The sequence below is a fragment of the Rattus norvegicus genome, chromosome 3, assembly GCF_021556685.1.
Source record: "Rattus norvegicus strain SHRSP/BbbUtx chromosome 3, alternate assembly SHRSP_T2T, whole genome shotgun sequence".
Lineage (NCBI taxonomy): Eukaryota > Metazoa > Chordata > Mammalia > Rodentia > Muridae > Rattus > Rattus norvegicus.
Window position 1 is genome coordinate 79,617,368 of NC_141536.1, and position 16,999 is coordinate 79,634,366.

Below are 16,999 nucleotides of genomic sequence, written 5' to 3' on the forward strand. Positions count from 1 at the left end.
GCTTACAACCTTCAAGTTCTACCCCATGCTTAGACCGTGAGGAGACTCAGAATGATTATTTTAAGTTTCTTAACATAATGCTTTCCTTTTTCTAAATTGTCTGACTTAATCTTTACATGAATTAATCACTGTTTTACATCATTTGCTTTACAAATGTCTTAACCCTTTCATTCATGGATGGGGCACAACAACAGAGAGCACAGTGCTTCCTTCCTTTTGTAGTGCGCACCTATTGGTTAGCTGAGAGCATGGGCTTGGCTGCCTGTGGCGGTCCTATATTCCTTCAGGTGCAAGTGCAGGTTGTCCAGACACTTAAACCATGCTAACAAGGCCAGTGTCAGGATCTCACATACAGACACCCTGACCTCTAGCCGCAGAAATGCAGGCTACTACTCTCTGGGTGTGTGGGGGCGGATGGCTAGACTGAGAAGCATGGCTGATGACCACAGCTGAAAACAACTCTGTAGGCGGTCAGTGGTATTACCTTTGCTTTGCTGGCATTTCTGCCCTCTGTCCCAGCAGTTCTATTGTGGAACATGGGAGCGCCTGAGGTCAAGCTGTGACTCCTCTATTTACGACCACGCGACTACAAACCCTACAAGTAAGTTCACCTTAGGTTCCCTAAGCCATCCGCTGCTTTCTACAGCTCCTTGTGATCACTGTTAGCACTCTGAGGAATGGATCTAGGTTTGCCAAAGCCTGTCTGTGCATCAGGATCCTGAAACAAAGATGGTTGGCTTTTGCCTAGATCATGTGGCCAGTGATTTACACGTAGGCAGACAGGCATGTCTTGCTATGCTATTCCTAATGTCCAGTACTGGGCCCAGCACACAGCAGACCCCAGTAGCTGTGGAGTAGAACAATGATGATGTTCTCAAGGATCTGCTGTATCTGTCTTATCCTGTCCTGCAGGCAACTGAGGTCTTAACTCTATGGTTTAGAGTTGGTCACATAACTAAAGTCTGGAGCTCACCCAGCTCAGTGGCAAGGGATGTAAGATTAGGCGTCATTTCAGGCAGGAAAACAGCTGGAGAGATGGCCCTGGGAACTCCCAGAGAAGCGTTAATGGGAGAGATGTCTGGCATCTGACTGAGCTGTCAGAGTTGGCTCTAACTGCTCTGCATCTGATTTTCAAGTTCTTTTTCTTTCTCTTTCTATGGCTCCCAAAGGATTTCCCTACCCAGTCTGAGACAGGAAAGAGTCTTTGCTAAGTTTCATCCAGCAAAACACAGGGCTTACAGAATGTGGCTTTTGGCCAAAGGGAGACCACAGAGTACTTTCTCAAGATATTTCAATTTCTCCAGATTACATATGGGAGGCAGGGCTGGTTGTTGTTGTTGTTGCTTTTTTTTTTTTTTGTAAACTTGTCACAAGCTCGGGTTATCTGGGAAGAGGGAATCTTGATTAAGAAAATGCCTCTACCAGATTAGCCTACTGTAGGCCAGTGTGTAGAGTATTTTCTTGATTATTGCTGCCCTGAAAAGGCAGGCTGAGCAAGCCATGGAGAGCAAGACAGTAAGCAGAGCTTCCCCATGGCCTCTGCTTCAGTTCCTATCTCCTGGTTTCTGCCTTGACCTCCCTGCAGGGTGGACTCTGAGCTGCAATGTGACAGGAGCCCTCTCTCTCTCAGTTGCTTTTGGTCATGGTGCTTATGAAGGCTATAAGAGCCTCAACCAGGATGCAGGCTGTATTTAGAACTCTTACTTTCTCTCAGCACTGGGTATTATGTTAGAGCATCTGCACTGTTTACCTGCAGAATGTCTAAGGATACAGCTTTCAAGGCTATTGGTTTGTACCACTCCTGTCATGTGAATATGGACACACTTAGTATTACACAAGTGCATAACTTAAACTTATCAGAGAGATAGAGATAGAGATAGAGATAGAAAGAGAGAGAGAGAGAGAGAGAGAGAGAGAGAGAGAGAGAGAGAGAGAGAGAGAGGTTGGGGAAGGAGCGTTTCATACCAGAAGTAGGTATGCGTGTGAAGAAAGGCCATGGAACTACTTCAGGCTTCTGCTGCTAGCTTCCACTGATCTATTCCAAAGGGGTTTGAGCCATGGTGACAGGAGTTCTTAGGAAACAACACTAAACACACACACTTTATATTTACTCCTCAGATGAGGGGTTCACAAATGGGCTGTGTGTTATGATTGAGGGAAGCCAGTATTTATTTATTTAGCTTTTCTTATGTGTATTTATGCCATAAACTATTTTGATGGGAGCAAAAAGCACATGAATGCTTTTGATCCTGGCAAATTAAATATAAGCAATCAATAGTAAACTTGAAACCACAAAGCTACATACATTTGGGACAATTAAAAAAATTTATAATAAAGATGATCTGAATGCAATCACACAATGCTTCCCAGAGAAAGGTAGAGTTCTGCAGTAGGATTTAGACAGAAGCAGCCTGGGGAAACTTTCTAAAAAGCACATGTGCTCAGATACTTGTGACCAAAGTAGAGATGTATGTAGGAACAAGGAAGACATGTGCTACGGTGTGACTAATCAACTTAATTAGAACAAAGCACTCGGATAGGCAATCAGCAAGTACTATTCGGAGGTGACACTAAAACTCTCTGGTGGGGTTCCTACAAAAGGGTCCACTTGCTCTTTAAGCAGAATGACAATGAAGTGTGTGAAAGCCATGAGGACGAGGATAGCCCAGGTCTAGGACTGGAGCGTCAGCATCAGCTCGTGATGGCCTAGGTGGCGGGGGACAAGAAAGGACAGAACGTGGGACTAGAAAGGCATTTCATGGAACAAAGGAAGCTGACTTTGGGAATGCAAAGGGAACTTCAGAGGAAATAACTGGCGATGTTTAAGTATGACTTCAGGATTTTAAAGCCTCGTGTGGAATAGTCGGGCTTTCTGTGAGGTGGCTGTCAGTTCTCAGTCTGAGCACGAGAACAGAGAACAGAATGCTGTTCACAGAACGTGCAGGGAGGAGAAGGTGATAGAGCAGAGTGAGGATTTAATGCGTTTATCAGATAAATCACTAACATTAGTTGCTGGCACTTAGTGGTGTGCTGAGGGCTGGACTAACATAACCCATGGGGCTTAAAGACTGGAGTAGAATGGAGGGAAGAACTTATCTGCAGACACTGCCCCATGCAGAGCAGTGTCCTGTACAGACGTCCTTTACTGGAAATACAGCCTTCCATATGTTGACAGGCCTGGTGGTGGCGGAATCTCAGAGTTGGAATAACGCTGGAAGCAGGCAGTAGGAGAGCTGCAGGCTTCCAGCCCATGGGGCAGATGGTGTGATATAAACTGACACAGAGACTGACGTGCACGCACGCCTCCACTGTTACTTCGTCTTCTTTCCCAGGCACCGTTTACACTTGGGAAATGGAGGATAAATATTGTGACTCTGAAGAGGATGTAAGTATCCACAGTGAGGGTCACATGGGTTCAGAGAGTGTCTGCCATGTTAGTCTGTCAAGAATGACGGAGAGTAGAGGTGCCGAGAATGTAGATTATGTAGCTCAAATTTAAATGAAGGCAGCTTAGCACAATTTCTCTGTTTCAAAATCATATAGACATTCAAGTTTAATCCTGGGGAACCTTGGTTTAAGGAATTCCTAGTTGATTATGCTAGTAGACAGAGACTTGGTGAAAGTCCCCACTGCACATTAAATGAGGGACCACGGAACTGAGGGTGACACATGGGAAGAGTGGCTGCTGACATCTGCTCAGAAACAATGTGAGCAAATACTTAGCTAGGAAGACTGAGGCAGGGTTCACATCAAAGTCCTTACTCGCTTCAGGTCTGACTTACGGACAGGACTGTGGAGCAGCCAAACTGAGTGGCTGCATCGTCCAGGGTGGCCCTGAGCTTGCTGTGTACCTAAACTGACCTCAACTCAATCCTTCTTGCCCTTGTTTTTCAAGTACTGGTATTACAGGTGGGCACTGCGAAGGCCATCAGAGTATATTAACTTTAAAAAAGAATTTTATTTAATTTTTTATTTTATATGAACTGGTGTGAGGGTGTCAGAGCTCCTGTTAGGCTGTTAGACAGTTGCGAGCTGCTGTGTGTGGGTTCAGGGAATTGGACCTGGGTCTTCTGAAAGAGCAGTCAGTGAGTGGTCTTAACTGCTGAGCCATCTCTCTAGCCCCGTCTATTTAATTTTAATTATGATACCATATACAGGACAGACAAACTTTGTTCCAAATTAGGATGCAACCAGTGTAGAGCCCCGAGCAACTCTGGTGCCCTAATGTCCTCCTTAAATGTCAGTGATCTGATCATACTCAGTCAGGTGCAAAGCTGTGGTCTACCAGGGACTTACCACATAAGCACTGGTGTAAACTATCAGCACGATAATGAGAGAGCGAAGTCCAGCTTAAAGCACTCACACTGAAGTGAAGAGGGCGGGCATGGTGTGCTCAGCGGGTGAAAGCAACACGGGCCAGTGAGCTTCCTTTTGACTGTGAGTCAGTACGACAGCAACAACTCTGAGGACAGTCCAGGAAAGCAAGTGGTTCCCCAGGCTTTGGACTCCTTCAGTTAACAAGTGCTTCAGAGTGGCACGGATTTTGGTCCTGAGAGGTGGCTCATTGAGATTTAATACTTGGCCACAGAGCTGGGTCATGGTACCAGGGTCTATAACTATAAAAGGGACCAAGGACCAGGGACAAAAACTCTATGGTATAACTTCACTCTCTAACCAAAATGGAACTTTAGAGAAGGATACATGAGCAAAGCTCTTTCCTTCATCTACAGAGAAAGTGTGTTGCTATGTAAGGTGGACAGATGTAGGATGTACGTGCTCTGACCAACACTGACCTTCAGTCTGAGATCATCTTTGCACTTCTCTTATCAACTAAACTCGATGTTCTTACCTATCGTCCCTCTATTTCTGAACCCACCAATAATGAGACCCCATGCATAGGGAGGCTGAATATGAATTTTAGATATGCCACCTACCGACAATCCGCCAGACCTACCAAACTTTTTCCTGAGCCTTAATTGGATCTTCATCTGTAAGGTGAGCTTAATAATATCTATTTGACAGGTTAGTACATGATACACAATACCATGCAAGTTATAAAATGCCACCAAACGGTAGAAATTACTATTACCGTTAATGGTCACTAATGAGGACTTAACTACTTGTGTTTCTTTAATTTTTTCCCCCAAACTGGACTTTTCAAATGTCTCTAGTGTCTATGAAAGCACATATTTTATGGTAAAAAGCAGGACTTGTTACAACTAGTAAATAATCATGCAGAGGAAGCCTACTGCTATGAACATGCGACCCAAGTCTGTCCTCCTGTGGACATGTTCTTGGTACCTAGGTGATAAGAAAAAGAACCCCAGAAGGTGTCATATAAGTGAGTGCTAACAGTGCTCACTCTTCTCAGTGTGAGCAGAATCAGCAGAGGACAAAGGGTCTGCCTAGATAAGTCTGCATGATGCTGAAGGGGCCTTCAGAAATGATCTGTCTCGGTCATGGTAACTACGACTCATCCTAAGTATGGGGGCTGAAGAGACCCACACGGGAACATGGAATCGAAGATACAGAAATGTCAGGTGACTACTGTCTCAGGCAATAATGTGCTATAGGAAAGGGAGACAGGGCAAAACTGTGGTTGAGTTTTATTCTGAATTGTCCTAGATAAAAATAATGACTAATGTGGTAGTCATGAACAGCCCAGCTACTACAGAGTTGTAACTAGAATACGGACCGTGTCTATAAATGGGGAAAATAGCCCTCCGCATGACTCAGTGTAATTTCTGATGACTCTCAGTCCAAGCAACCTCAGGACGCTCACAGAACTGTGTGGGTGTGTTGGTGCCAAAGAAGACATGAGACTGCCAGGCATCAAGAGAGACTCATCCTCACTGGAAGTGAGCAAACGACTGACCAGCTTAAGGATAAATTCTTTTGAGTTGGTAAAGTGAGATTTAGTTTTCTTAAAGTCCAATACTTTTTCTTAAACCTCTACGGGTGAAGGTCGCCATGGGCAGAAAAGACACAGTCATTAACACCAGTGGTGCTCTCCCTGAGGACTGACTTGCTTCTCCCACACATGAGCTTTTAAACAGTTAATAGCAGGAGAAAAGGTTTTTGTATTAGTATTTACTCTAAACATTGTATTTATGAAGTTTGTGTATGCACACATAGATGTGTACAGACATGGGCATGTTTGGATGTGAAAGGGTAACTTGTGGGAGTCAGTACTCTCCCTGCACTGTGTAGATTTAGGAATCAAACTTTAGACCATTAGCCTTGGCAGAAGCCATCCTACTGACCCTACTAAGTAAATATTTTAATTTAATCCACATAAGGCAAATACCATATTTAATTAATATAAGATTTCATGGGACATGGTATATAGAAAGTTCATAATCTAGGTGTTAAGGAGAGGGCGGGTGGTTAGGAGTGCTCGTGCAGAGTCTCAGGTCAGTTCCCAGCACCATGTCAGGTGGGTACAACCACTTGTTACTCCAGGTTCAGAGGATCAGCTGTCCTCTTCTGGCTTCTGTGGGCATCTGCATTTATTTGCACAAACCCTAACATAAGCAATAAAAAAATAATGAAAATAAACTATATGTATTGTGGGGGCATACCTTTAATTCCAGCACTTGGGAAGTAGACAGGTAAATCTCTGAGTTCAAGTTCAATCTGATCTACCTAGAGAGTTCCAGGACAGTTAGCATCATACAGTAAGACTCTATCTCATGGAAAAATAAACAAAAAATTGTGGGGCTGGACAGTTAGATGGTAAGAGTACTTGACACTTTTGCAGAGAATCTAGGCTCAGTTCCCTGCACCCAAGTATCCCACAGTCATCTGAAAGTCCAGTTTCAGGGATCCAAAGTTCTTTTTTGGCCTCCAGGGGCACCATGACATTCCCATGATATTCATCCATACATGCTGAATATCATGTGCAAAACACTTAGATAAGTGAAACAATAAATAAAAATAAATCTTAGCAGCTAGAGAGATAGCTCAGCAGTTAAGAACAGTGGCTGCTCTTCTAGAGGATCTGGGTTTGCTTTCCAGCATGCATATGGCAGCTAACAAGCTTCTCTAACTCTAGTCCCAGGACCCTGATGCCATGTTCTGGGTTTTACTGGCACTGCATGCACACAGTGCACAAACATACATGCAGGCAAAACACTTACACCTACACACACACACACACACACACACACACACACACACACACACAAAGATAAATTCTTTTAGTAAACAAAAATCTTGGTAAAAGCTCATACTGTGATGTGAGCTAAGGCACACAAACAAATCACAATATAGGAAATGTTTTTAAATGTAGGAACAAGATAGCAGATGGAGTTCCTTACATGTTTGAGAACTTTTGTGAATGCTTCACAGAGAAGGTTTGCATTGGAAATGTATAGGATTTCCTTCTCTCCCTCGTTTAGACAGCTACATAAAGTAGGCTGGTCTTGAACTCCCTATAAGTGAAGCTCCATGCCCAGTTTATGCAGTGCTGGGGAACAAATCCAAGACTTTGTGCATGTTAGGCAAGAACTGCCCACTGAACTATGTGTCCCAGCCCAGGGCTTGTCCATTTAGAGCAAAGCATTGAAGAGGTCATTGTCAGTCTGGGTAAAAGATTCAGAGGTTTAAAAGCCTGTCCTGAGAGCAGCATGGATACTGTACTTCATGCTAATAAAACAGTTACAAACAGAATGGGGGCCAAACTGCTTCACAAATCCATATTAATTTAGATTCTCCTGATACAGAATAGAGCTACTGAAAAACTTAAGCTTTGGAAAATTACCTGATCAAAACTGCATTTCAGAAATAACTCTTTGGACACACCAGAAATCCATAAAAATGGCTGCTTCTGCTTTGAAAATTCTGCACCAATTACATGAATTATCTTGCGTTGTTTCTGTCTGTTCCCGCTATATGGAAAGGCATGTGCACATACACTCATACACACCCCTATATAATTATGATTTTATATATACCTCCTATGTATGCATACACAGACAGTTGTATATACAAGGTAAAAAGCTATAGTTATTGGAAAACAGATTAAGAGGAAAGGCAGAAGTGAAGACAGTCTGAGTCAGTTACCAGCGGAGAGAGTAGATGAAGAAATGAGACAACAGGTCTTAGAGACTGAGGAAATAAATTGGGCCTTGGGTGAGTTGAGTTTTAGTTGCAGCTATGGGAATTATACATTTCAGGAAATAGAGCAAAAGTAAACTCAAGTTTGACAACAAGCTTGTTAGACTTAAAGCACCTGTACATCAAGATAATGAGCCTACCAACATCAGGCTGGAGCTGAGCGGACGCCTGAGCTCAGAAACAGCCTGGGAGTCACTGCCGCATTCATAGCACTCTGTGACGCCCAGGGCAAGATACTGCAGGGGAAGGAGAGAGGAGCAAGTTCAGGAAATAGGCATCCTCCCGACACAGCAAAGGAGAGGTGGGGCAAGGAAAAGAGCATTGAGGACAGGTCAGGGTTAAAAGAGCATCTGAGGACAGGCCAGGGTCAAAGAGCATCTGAGGATAGGCCAGGGTCAAAGAGCATCTGAGGATAGGCCAGGGTCAAAGAACATCTGAGGACAGGCCAGGGTCAAAGAGCATCTGAGGACAGGCCAGGGTCAAAGAGCATCTGAGGACAGGCCAGGGTCAAAGAGCATCTGAGGACAGGCCAGGGTCAAAGAACATCTGAGGACAGGCCAGGGTCAAAGAGCATCTGAGGATAGGCCAGGGTCAAAGAACATCTGAGGACAGGCCAGGGTCAAAGAGCATCTGAGGATAGGCCAGGGTCAAAGAGCATCTGAGGATAGGCCAGGGTCAAAGAACATCTGAGGACAGGCCAGGGTCAAAGAGCATCTGAGGATAGGCCAGGGTCAAAGAACATTTGAGGACAGGCCAGGGTCAAAGAGCATCTGAGGACAGGCCAGGGTCAAAGAGCATCTGAGGACAGATCAGGGTCAAAAGAGTATCTGAGGACAGGCCAGGGTCAGGGTAAAGGATTCCAGAAGCCACAGGGACTCTCTTTTTGACAGTGCCTCACTCCACAGACTGATACCCTGAGAAGAAAGCCTGCACATGCATGAATCAGGTCTGTTCTAGCAAAAGGGGACTGGAGTGGAGAAGAGTGAAGAGCACTCCACCACTGCAGTGTCTTTGCCTCAGCGTCTGATGCTCACCCTCCTGATTTGATGTTCACCCTACATGAGTGGTGTTTCAAGGAGGAAACAAACTCTTAAGAGGAGAGGAGAGAAGAGGAGAGCGGAAGCCTAGCGTTCAGGAGTTGATTTTCCCACAGAAGCGCAGCTTGGGTCAAATCAACTTACTTTCAAGTCTAAGGGCATCTGAGTCCCTCCCTGCGTTCTCAACAGACAGCACAGGGTCCTCGTCTGCTCCGTGCCTAGAGGGCTCTTCTTCAGCAGCATCCAATGACTGTGGCTTGGCAAAGTATTTCTGTTTGTCATGGCTGTTGTCCAGGGTTTTCTCATGACAATGACCTCAATGACAAGAGACATAGACACATACATTAGAAACATCTCTCAAGTTGCCTCATAATGTAAGGCCCCGAAACACCAAGAGCAAAGGTGTCAGCTCAGACAATGCAGGAATCAGTCCAGAGGAGTGCATGTGGTTCAAGAGTTTGCACTGAAATTCAAGTTTTGGCTGCTATGCCACCATGAGTAAGAATCAGGGATTTTGGTGAAAAGCTGGCAGGCAACAAGGATCAAACCTTAGGATCTTGTTTTATCCACTGCTATAAAATACTCCCTCAAAGCTAAACAAAACGTGTGAAACATAGAATCTGGGTATATCTGAGAATAATGGATTATAGAGAAATATGCTCTTCTTTCGTGGAGCTGAAAATGAGACATACCAAAAGGTGAGGGGCCACTAAGGACATACATGTATTACAAACCCAAGGTAGGACTAAAGGAGAGTGACAGCAATCCCACATTAAGCCTGTGGTGTGACCTGTTTTTCTTTTAGATAGCACATTCTGGCTACATGGGTAAAGACGATCTAAAACCAAAACAACACACCTTAAATGAAATCCTGGCACTTCTGGCTACTCGCCTGATGCACAGTGGGACTGATCTCACCACAGTGGATACCCACTTGATGTACACAGAGGGACTGATTTCACTACAGTGGTGCCGTCGAGTTAAAGGACTTCTTCCTATCAGGAAGGTCTGTTAGCATGAACAACTCCCGGTCTGGGCTAATAACCAGCCTATGACAACTTTCCACTGCCAGTGTTTATTCCGGATGGTCTAGCGCACTGGATGGGCCTCTTTTCCGCCTTTCTGCTCTATGTACATAGTCACTGAAGGTGCAGTCACTGGAAGGCCACAGATTTCTTATTAGAGATGACCATTTGGTTAAGGGTATATGTTGTTGCTTTCCTCCATGCGGGACGCTCGTGCATGACTACAGACCGAGGGCGTCACTTTCCACTGCAATGCTTCTCACATACAGCAAAGATGCTGCCAAAGTTGGGGATTTGGTTTCGAGAGTTTGAGCTTTCAAAAAACTTACAAGCAGCTTGGGAAGACAGCAAATAGAAGACAAACAATGCTGAGGCGGCATGGAGTGCCAAGTAAGTCCTTTTGGAGCTGTAGCTGAAGCACCCACTAAGCCTGCGGAAGGGAAACTGTAAGCAAATGGGCCAGCATTTATGGAGTGCTTTGTGTTTTCAGTCCTTCCACTTAGCCCTTAGAAAAACTGTTCAGGACCTTTGTTTTAGATACAAGGGGACTGACTCTTAGTGAAAATACCAATAAATCGAACTAAGCTACGTAGTGAATCTGGAATTTGTGTCAGACCTATCGTTCTCTACTCAGAAGACCTAACAGGCAGGATGGAAGATAGCATCATAGGCAAAGAAGAAGGTACAACGGAGCCAAAGGAACAGGAATTCTTCCTGTGTTTGAGAGGCCACAAGGAGTCCAACCAGCCTCACAGTGTGCGTGCATATGTATGTCCGTGGAGGGCTGATGGGGAGTGAGCCACAGGCAGTTGGAACTGCACTTTCTCCCCGTGTTCCACCCTGGAGGACAGAGGTGCCAACTGGTATCTGCCTGTGTTCTCACCATCTGGTTTGAACAATTAAGTACAGAGAACTAAGAATAACAACACTGAAATATATAATGCAATATAAAATGCAATATGGCCAACTCTCCACACCCAGGTGACTTTAATGCACTATGAAGAACTTCACACTTCCAGAGATAAGCCTTGATTTGGATATGAATAAGCATGACTATTAAAAGCAGAGAGGAAATACTAATGATAAGGATCCAACCAAGTCCCTTTTCACCTTGACCCAAGTCATGTGAACTATAATACTATCAAAGCAAAGGCCTACTCAGTTTTTTGAGCTACCATTCACATCTTGTTGTTTCTCTTTCCCTTTTCCTACTACAAAAAATTTTCATTATTTTAAATGTCTACAGTAAGAAAATGTCTTAGAGGCATGATCTTCAAAAGACCTCAAAGCTAAAACTGGTCTTCCTAAATAGCATCAAACCTGGACACTCTTGGGAAGCAGGAGCTGTGAAGCTGAAGACTGCCTTCCCTCCACATCACATGCCCAGGCAGGATCTCCCAGAGGGAAAAGGGAAGGGGAGAGAGAAGGAAGAACAGAAGTTATTGTGAATGAGCCATTTCTTAGCGGTTCGAAGCATCACAGTAGCTCAATGAAAACCAATGCGTTAAATATGGAGAACTCCAGGGAGAGATATGGAGAGAACTCCAGGGAACATATGGAGAGATGGCTACTGGTTAGGAGTACACAACTGTCTTGTAGAGGACCCGAGTTCAGCTACCAACACCTGTGTCCAGTGGTTCACAACTACCTGCAACTCCCACTCCAGGAGGATCTAAGGCCTCTGGCTTCCTTAGGCACTATCCACACACAAATACAATATATACATAATTAAAAGAATAAATCTTAAAGAAGATTAAGAACTATTAATGCTAACTTTCTTATATCAGTAGTTAAAAAAACAATGGTTTTGAGTTAATTGTGATTTGTCTAAGTAGCTGAGTTAGAGAGAAGTTAAGTTGCTGAACTTTAAAACTACATTTCCAGTTGTCTGTGAGTGATGTGGGGGAGTGTTAATGAAATGCTTTAGAAAGAGCTACGGTCTGTGTTCTACAGATCATAGTACATTTATACTCCAACTCAGAGAACCAATAAGCCTTAAAAAACATGAGTTAACTTTCTAGTAAATTATATTCTTATTAAAGATAATAAAGTATTGGATCCCGTATCAAAAAACAACACCCAAGATAGATGAGTAGGTTGAAGCAGGAGGATCATGAGTTTGAAGTCAGCATAGTAAGACTCTAATGAGATACAGACAGACAGATACACACAGGGAGAAAGTAGAAACAGTCTTCTATATACCACATTTACTTTGTACTAATGTAAAATTGAGGACACTCTATGGCTTAGACTAACTTTGAAATGTACCCATAATTTATAAGAGAACATCATGATTTAAATGAAATGCTTTAGCTAACAAGGTCCCAGGTGTAAGACATGCTTTCTTCTATGCGTAACACCCTGGGCTTGCTTATAAAGCATTTACACTTTATTCAATTCTAAATCTTCTTTTTTCTTAGAAGTAAGAAACTGGAGAGCAATCTCAGCTAAGCATGAAACTCCAAGGAGGGCACTTCTGCTCCTGGAACTGTTGTGGGAGCTTCAGCAACTCAATGCCCTTTCTCTGTTTGGAGTATCTGCTGTACACTGGGATTATTAATATTGACCTAGCTTAGAAGAGTGTTGTGGAAAAGAGAGCTAGTCAATACTCATTGTCAAAGTGTAAATCATTTGAGGGAAAGAGGCACAACTGATTTTGAGGATAGCTTTTCAGAGTAAATTAAGTTCTCAGGCACTTTTGTCATTTCTAAAGATAGGTGAACCTCTTTTCTTTTCATTAATTCTATTCACCAAATTCCTAGAAGACTATTTTCCTTTTCCTAATGAGAATTACCATTTCCATGAGAAGGTAAATCCGAGGCAGAGTGGTAGTGCACACATATAATGCCAGTATCAGGAAGGTGAGGCTATGTAAAAGACTCTGGAAATCAGCCAAGTAGCTCCAGCTGGGATCACAGAGAAGATGGCTCAGTTCTTTTGTTGTGACTGTAGTCAGGAACACAGCCTGGAACCAGATTTCCTGAGGGCAAAGTCTGTCTCCAGAAGTATCAATATTAATCAATACCTCTGTGTATCAGTTTCCCTATCTGTGAACTGAGTTTAAAAATCGTACGGCTTCACTCATGTGTTGTGAGTTAAGTGTGGAGAGTGAGGGCACTGTGAATGTAGGATAAGCTGCTGTTGTTATTAGTGTTGTTCCCATGAACGTTACAAAGGAACAAGAGGCAGTCCTGATCTGATTAGACTTTAAAACAAGGCCTTTTAGCTTTGGCCACTGTAAAATCTTGTAATATAACCTTCTGGCTATTAGAAGTTACTGCGATACAGGCCTAACACCAGTGTGTGTGTGTGTGTGTGTGTGTGTGTGTGTGTGTGTGTGTGTGTGTGTGTGTGTCTTTGAGGACAACAGCAACCAATTCAGCATTTTTGAGCCCCAGGGCATTTGCTGTAAGTTAGCCTCCCAGTTAGCCCTGCAGTCTCTGAGGCTCACTGTAAGAGTGCTCACCTCGCAACACAAACCCTAAGGGTAGACACACGAAGGAAACTCAGTCTACACTTAGCTCCGAAAAGTCCAACATCCTCAAAGTTACTGATAAGCAAATCTTGCTCCTGCTAAGATCCTTACCCCTCCCAAACAGGAGCACTGCTTTCAAGCATAGTGAATTCTCAAGACACGATAACTGAACTGACTGGTAATGGGAGCTAGAATTTGAAGGCAAAGTGGGCTTTGTGAACAATGGAGTATTCTAAGGTTTGCCTCTAGCCCTGCTCAGACCGCTTAGGCTACACTGTTCAGTAGTCTTCTTCTGGCTGTGAGATAAGTCACCTTATAGATAGGATTCTGCTAGGTTCAGTTAGATGTAAGGCACCTGAGGGGAAAATGCAAGCCTATTATCCTTTAACAGACATGAGATACTCTCAGTAGGTTTTCTGGGTCTTTCCTGCTTACCCTTCTACTCAAAATTATGCAGTTATAAGACTGAATTTTGTTTTATAAGCAAGTAACACAGAAATGCCCCATGAATGCTTTAAAAACAAGTTATATCATTGTTTCATATTTACTCCTTTTGTAAGCAATCTTTAAAAAACAAAGTAACAAAAGAAATCACTCCCTGAAGAAAACCACAGCTTTCAGTGCTTCACCATTCTTACATAAAAGGACTTAAATATTAACAGGAAATTTTAACTGTGGTGGACTTTGAGCTTTAGTGTTGGAGTTAATGGGCAAGCTGCTAGAGTAAGGAAGAATCCTATTGGCAAGAGAAGCCTTTGTGTCAGGAGAGGTGATAGGTGACAGCCCTTTAGGTACCCTCGGTTTTTAGAAATAGGACGGACACTGCATACCAGAAAATCAAGTTCTGCCTTAGCTAAAGCCTAGGCACACAGACTTGGTCAAATCAACCATCCACTTTTGTCATGTTTCTTTATTTGGAATGAAGAGATAAGCTGCTGCCCTTCTGTGCGGAGACTCTCAGGAAACAACATTAACAAAACCACTGCTGAAGTAAGAACTCAGAGCACTGCATCTGGGATCTCAGGGAGCACAGGGAGCACAGAGAGCACAGGGAACACAGGGAGCACAGGGAACACAGGGAACACAGGGAGCACACAGAGCACAGGGAGCACAGGGAACACAGGGAGCACAGGGAGCACAGGGAGCACAGGGAACACAGAGAGCACAGGGAACACAGGGAGTACAGGGAGCACAGGGAGCACAGAGAGCACAGGGAGCACAGGGAACACAGAGAGCACAGGGAGCACAGGGATCTCAGGGAGCACAGAGAGCACAGGGAGCACAGGGAACACAGAGAGCACAGGGAGCACAGGGAACACAGAGACAACAGGGAGCACAGGGAGCACAGGGAGCACAGGGAACACAGGGAGCACAGGGAGCACAGGGAACACAGGGAGCACAGGGAGCACAGGGAACACAGGGAGCACAGGGAACACAGGGAACACAGGGAGCACAGGGAGCACAGGGAACACAGGGAGCACACAGAGCACAGGGAGCACAGGGAACACAGGGAGCACAGGGAGCACAGGGAACAGAGGGAGCACAGGGAACACAGGGAGCACACAGAGCACAGGGAGCACAGGGAACACAGCGAGCACACAGAGCACAGAGAGCACACGGAGCACAGGGAGCACAGGGAGCACAGAGAACACAGGGAGCACACAGAGCACAGGGAGCACAAGGAACACAGGGAGCACAGGGAGCACAGGGAGCACACAGAGCACAGGGAGCACAGGGAACACGGGGAGCACAGGGAGCACAGGGAACACAGGGAGCACAGGGAGCACACGGAGCACAGGGAGCACAGGGATCTCAGGGAGCACAGAGAGCACAGGGAGCACAGGGAGCACACAGAGCACAGGGAGCACAGGGAACACAGGGAGTGGGTGCTAAGGACTGGAGCTGGGAAACTGATGAAGTTGCCTCATCCCTTTGCCCTACGCTGCTCTCTATTTGGGGGAAAACAAAAGAAATGATTTTATCAGCAGGAACTCTTCCTTAGGTCTCTTACTCAGCAATTACTGCCCAATGAAGTTCTTCGCAGGAACTTTAAAGTAATGGTTATATACTGACTGACCTTAAAAGTACACTGCCAGAGAGAAAGAAGCTATCTTTCCAAGACACTTGAAATTGACAATCACGGGTGTTCACTGGGATTCCCTCCTGGTGAGCTGAATGAGTCAGGACAGAGTAGGGAAGGAAAAAAATAGAATCATAGCATGTGATGCTGTATCTCTCTCTCTCTCTCTCTCTCTCTCTCTCTCTCTCTCTCTCTCTCTCTCTCTGTGTGTGTGGTGTCTGTGTGCCCATCATTTTCCACATTTTTGGTGTTGAAGTCTATAATAGGGAAGTCAGCCACTAACCATAGGCGTTAGTTATTATTTTTAATTTAAACGTGGCATACTTTAACTTGGGGAATTATTCTCCCAGCTAGGATACTGAGGAACTAAGCTCAGATGAATTCCTCAGGATTCCTGGTTTATTCACAGACACTAATTCTGAATCTCAGTCAAAAGAGATACTTGCTTGCAATGTGAATTAAAAATAATGGAAGCAGGCTTAGAGAATATCTGTTAGCTTATCGTGGGCAACTGCGACAAGACTACCCTTTTTCTATTTCCTACTAAGGTAGTAACTGCAGACTTAAGACCTCTCTACTGACAAGTGCATATGAGACATGGGTTCTACACAGCACCCTGGCTAAACAGGGATCCAACAACTTATTTACTTGTTTTACTTTTTTGTTTACACAGGCATTCAGAATAATCAGACCCCAAGTACCATCAGCTACCACACCACTCAAGTGAGTGCACCAAACACAGAAGGGGCAGAGGACATGATGGCCATGGAGGTGCTCTCAAGAAGCATGGCCAGAGTGACTGATTATATCATGTATACTTAGCAGACCAAGAGCCAGGCACAGTGGTGTAGACCTTTAATTCCCTCACTTGGGAGAGAAAGACAGGTTGATCTCTGTGAGTTCAAAGCCAGAGCTGGTTTACAAAGCAATGGATCTTGAACTGGAATAGTCAGTCAGGGCTACATAGATCTCAGAAAACAATAATACCCAAACAAACAAACGAAACAGGGACCATGTCAGTCACAGGGCAGAGGGAGGCCTTCAAAGATGTTTGGGTTGGTTGTGGGATGAGGATGCAAGGCTGTGGGGCTACTGAAGGTGTGCATGTATACAAAAGTAGGAATTTGGAGTGGACATGTGTATACATACATTAAAGAAGGCACACTACATACAATGTATTAATTATATGCCAGAATTTGGTTTAATTTCTAAATTTTGTAAAAAGCAGATATGAAGTATAAACTGTGATGACCACCCACGGTGT

The 16,999-nt window shown here is 44.3% G+C and overlaps 1 protein-coding gene across 4 annotated transcripts in view; it reads right to left on the reverse strand.

Annotated features, from left to right (window-relative positions):
- The window catches only part of Ttc17 (tetratricopeptide repeat domain 17), a 110,151-nt gene that overhangs the window by 42,797 nt on the left and 50,355 nt on the right, over window positions 1–16,999 (reverse strand). For 2 of the 4 annotated variants that reach the window (NM_001107752.2, XM_087651918.1), the window contains 1 exon segment: window positions 9,300–9,470. The exons of the other annotated variants lie outside the window; for them this stretch is intronic. In NM_001107752.2, the coding sequence (NP_001101222.2) occupies window positions 9,300–9,470 (171 nt within the window). 4 annotated transcript variants of the gene reach the window in all.